Below are 4,529 nucleotides of genomic sequence, written 5' to 3'. Positions count from 1 at the left end.
AGGGGGTTGGAACTGGATGGGCTTTAAGGTCCCTTCCAACCCAAACCCTTCTGTGGTTCTATGAACTCTTACATTTTTTTTATGAAGTGCTTGTGAGTTGTTTCAAAAGTGTCCATCAGGTGTATCTCATCTGATTACTGAGGTCAGATATCTGGACTTGGTCATGTTCTATGCCAAGCCTCAAAGTGCCTAATTTTTTCAGAAATTGTTGTCTTTTCAACTGTGAAAAAATGGAACATGCAGTGCCAGAATCATTTGTAGGGGTAGCACTGCTCTGTGGTTTTTTTTTTCTTTGAAGGCTGTCAAAGCTACAGACTGTAAATACATGAGCTTGAAGCAACAGTAAACATGTGAATAATGAATTTCAAGATTACAGCAAGCAAATGAATGTTGGTTTAGTGATTTTTACACCACTGAGTAATCCACTTTTATAAGCAATTTATTTATTTGTGTATAGCAGTCTCCTGCCCATTTTTGTATGGTTATTGAGATGGTGAAAAGATTTTTATACTGGGGATTGTCAATAATTTACATGACAATATCACTGAATTTTCTCTTAGTAAGTTCTAGTTTGCCTTTTTAAAATATATGCAGTATTGATTGAAAAATTGTTCTTGCTGTCTATTAATGCCAGAAGGGATAGTTAGCCATTAGTGAGTTGATCAAGAGACACAGTTTCTAAGCTTGACCAGCTTATTTTCTTCCCTCTCTGAAGGGGACTAAACTGAATAATAATTAGTAATATTTACAACTACAGGTGCAAGGAACACTTTAACAGCAGAAAAAGGTGGCTCTGGAAAAGGCGTTACAGCTGTGTGGTTTGGTGTGATAAAACCATTATTTCATACCAAATGTGTGTTTTGGGTTTTTTTCCTCATTTAGGCATCTCAAATTTTTATTTTAATCTGAAGTGAATTTCTCTATTAATTCAAATTTTGAGCCCGTATAAAGCTTATGTTCAAATATGGACTCAATTCTTCCCCTGTTACAGTGAAATGAAACAGATGAAATGAGAAAGGAAGCGGTAGAATGGGTACAGTATTTTGAAACAGAGCTGGGCATGTAAGAAAACTATTACAAAACATGAAATAAAGATTAAAACAATTTTTATTTGAATGGTTTGTTGTTTTGTGGGTTTTTTTGTGGCAATAAAACTAGACCCGCATGCCTCTATGGGAACATGGAAGACTTTGAAGGAGTGTGAAGATAAAGGTGAAGGGATCTTGTTGAAAGATCAAACTGCGTGGTGTTAGGCTAACTGCACTTGTTACTGTTTTCATGTCTGGTAGTTCGTCTTGTTCCTTGTAATATCAGAGGCAAGGTACAGAACTACCAACTTTTTTAAAGATGCTATCCACCTCTCTAACCTGTCTAATCAAAGGTGCTGAATCTGGTTTCATTTTTCTTTCTTTTTAGAGAAGACAGCCTTCTTAAAGCAAAATAATTATTTTAAGCACTGACAGAATATTTGAAGGAAAGAGACTTTAAAAGAAGAATCTGTTTACGTCCGTTTTACATCCTACAGCGATGTTCAGTTGGTGACTTAGGCAAATCTAACTGCTGTGCCTATGTATGCCTACAGGTTCTTAACTCCTGGTTTAGCCGTGCAGAATAGTCTCTTCCCCTGAAATGTCAAGGGAGTCTTTTAAACCTTTCATTGTTGTGTGCTTTTGGTTTTGTTCCCCGCCCCGTCTTGGCATTATTTGCTAATAACTCAAGCTGGTTTTCTCCAGCTGTTTGTCTCTTGAAACCAAGCCAGTAAGATCACACAACACAAATCCCAAAGACCATCTGTGTATATAAGATATTAAAAAACTATTAGTGACTTCCTCCATTTCTGACACACAACTCTGAAAAGAGCATTGCTTTCAGATTCTTCTCCTTGGAACATCAGCACTTGAGTATTTTCATTCAAATGTAGATAACAGATAGTGTGAGTTAAACTAATCTTGTGTGACTTCAACAGTACAAGTTCCAAACTGGTGACAACTGTTGAAACTTACTTTGAAAGGCCAGATAGGAAACTTTATAACACAAAATCACTCTGTCTGTACATTGATTGACATGTTAGGATATGAAGTACTGGAAGTAGCTTTCTGATAAATTCTGAATTGTTTTGGAGTCCTCTGAAATGAGTCAGCACAGGTCACTGGTGAGAGATTGATACTAGCCTATGCGTACTATGAATCTACAGACTACAAGGCTCAATATTCCTCCGTATTTTGTAAAAATACCACCGTGACCTTTTTCATGTCGGTGTAGTGTGTATTAACAAGATTATGCTGCAGCTTTATTTTTTCCCCATTTTTTTTAAGCATACTTGTTATTATATATATATAGTGTGTGTATATATATAAAATATAGCATATGTACACATAGAAAGAGTATACTTCTTGTATACTGAAGCATACCTGTTAGAAATATTTGTTTTCCGTGTACAGGTTTGCAGTCTGTGACAGCTTCTGTGGTCATGGCTGTGTACGTGGATCATCGAGCAGAAGCTCCTGATTCAGTTGCCTCCCCTTCTCATATAGCATGGCACCCACTTCATCCACTCCTGGCGGTTGCTTCCATCAGCACAGCATCTGGGGGCTGTGTGGATATCTACCTGGAACAGGTGAATACTCAGCAACTTGGCTTTTTGGGGCTTGGTATCATTTTACTGGCTTGGAACTTTACTTTTTTTAATCTCTATATTTGCAACCTTACTTACGCTCCTTGAATCCCTCTCTCTGGATTTTAGTTACTATCTATACTAATTATGGGACTATTATGTCCCATGCTATCTAGGACACGTCAGATTGATCAGCTACTGATTGTATGTATTTCATAAGAAGGTTTTCATAAATTAAATTGACTTTTCCATTGAAATTTAATTTTTACAGCCTTTGAGTCTTGTTTGTGATGGTTACCAATTTGCTTTTTGCCGTGCCTAGTATGAGAATTTCAGGCTTATAAGTAAAATGGACAAATTCTGCTGCTTTTTTTAACTCTAAGTGAATAACATGCACTAAGAAATGTAAATTTAAAAAATCATTCCTCCACCTTGAGACTGAACTGATTTGCTAGACTCAGCTTGTTCCATTTGAATAGGTTGTTTCCTCATAAGGTTTCTGCCTGTAGACAGGTATTTCCTTTGCATACTCTAAGTGTTACACAAGAAGCTTGCGTAGGACTTTGCTTGGCATAATTTTCAGGAAAAAAAAGTGCCATTTAGGGAAATGGTACTACAAGCTAGCTAGCACCAGATGTACTAGAAACATTTAAGTCTGTTAATATGAGTAGCCTATAAAATGTAAACTTTTCAAAGTGTATTATGAAAAATTGTCATCCAAATTTTGTAAATGGAAAAAGAAATACATAGAGAGGTTAAATGATTTGCCTGAAATAATATTGCAAACCAGGCACAAAGGAGGGTCTACCTTTAAGAGCTGTTAAGCATTAGATTATTCTGTGTCCTCAGTGAGGTGCTTTATTCTTTTTTCAAAAGTTTTTTTTTTTTTTTTAACCTTGAAATGTGCTCGAAGGCTTCTTATCCTTCATACAGGAGTAAAAGCTTGATATTCAGTGAGAGCTGCTCATATATGCTGTGAGGGAAGAGTAGCCTGGTAAAGCAGAGTGGGGCACTCACTTAACACTGCCGTCTTTTCATTAGCAATTTTCAAGTCGATGTACTGCGCATTGTAGCACGTTTTTATGCACATGAAATAGCTGTAAAGAGAATTTGTGTAGCCACTCCATATCTCTTGCAGGAAGCTCTATTAAAATGCCAGTCCTTTATCACAGAAAAATATCTTGTTGACTGGGAAGCAAATCTGAAGGTTTAGCTGCGTCCTCGTACTGAGTTTCCATTGTACTGAGCTTGCACTTTATTTCCATTTGCAGGGAGAACATGTGTCCGATGCACATGTTGAGAGAAGCTTTCAGGTCACATCGCTTTCCTGGCACCCTTCCAAACCGATTCTTGCAGCAGGATGGGAGACAGGAGAAGTTGTGATACTTAACAAACAAGACAAGGAGCACCACGCTGTACCACCAAATCATAACACCAAAATTGCGGTCCTAAACTGGAGTACAAGTGGTACCTGCCTTGTGTCTGGTGACAGGGTGAGTAGTTGAAATGCCAAATGGGTGTTTGTGGAACACAGTGTTGCAAGCCCTGTGATGGGAAGGGATAGTTCTGAGGGAGATAAATTTCCTTGCTTTAGGTACAAATTAGAACTGTTAGGGAATAAAATCAAATCTCAGTGTTTTAACTTTTTCTCCAGTACTTGTTGCTGTTTTAACAATTTATCTTTAAATAAAAGATAAAATGCCTTCTACGATGGCATGGCTGGCTGAGTAGATGAGGGGAAAGCAGTGAAGCTTTTGACACTTTCTCCCATAACATCCTCATAGGTAAGGTCAGGAAGCGTGGGTTAGATGAGTGGACAGTGAGGTGAATTGAGAAGTGGCTGGAGGGCAGAGCTCAGAGGGTTGTGATCAGCGGTGCAGCTTCTGGTTGGAGGTCTGTAGCCAGTGGTGTTCCC

At 38.0% G+C, this 4,529-nt stretch overlaps 1 protein-coding gene across 1 annotated transcript; it reads left to right on the top strand.

The window, feature by feature from the left end:
- Positions 1-2,470: 2,470 nt before the first annotated feature.
- On the top strand, positions 2,471-4,107 carry LOC104158208 (intraflagellar transport protein 140 homolog; the record flags this gene model as incomplete). Its single annotated transcript, XM_009695793.1, has 2 exons — positions 2,471-2,617; positions 3,886-4,107. Coding segments are annotated over exons 1-2 (369 nt in total), but the record flags the coding sequence as incomplete, so codon positions are not given.
- Between the last annotated feature and the right edge of the window lie 422 nt (positions 4,108-4,529).

The sequence above is a fragment of the Cariama cristata genome, unplaced genomic scaffold (genome assembly GCF_000690535.1).
Source record: "Cariama cristata isolate BGI_N322 unplaced genomic scaffold, ASM69053v1 scaffold33802, whole genome shotgun sequence".
Classification (NCBI taxonomy): domain Eukaryota; kingdom Metazoa; phylum Chordata; class Aves; order Cariamiformes; family Cariamidae; genus Cariama; species Cariama cristata.
The sequence above is the reverse complement of the archived record's forward strand: the minus strand, read 5'-3'. Positions and strand labels throughout refer to the sequence as shown.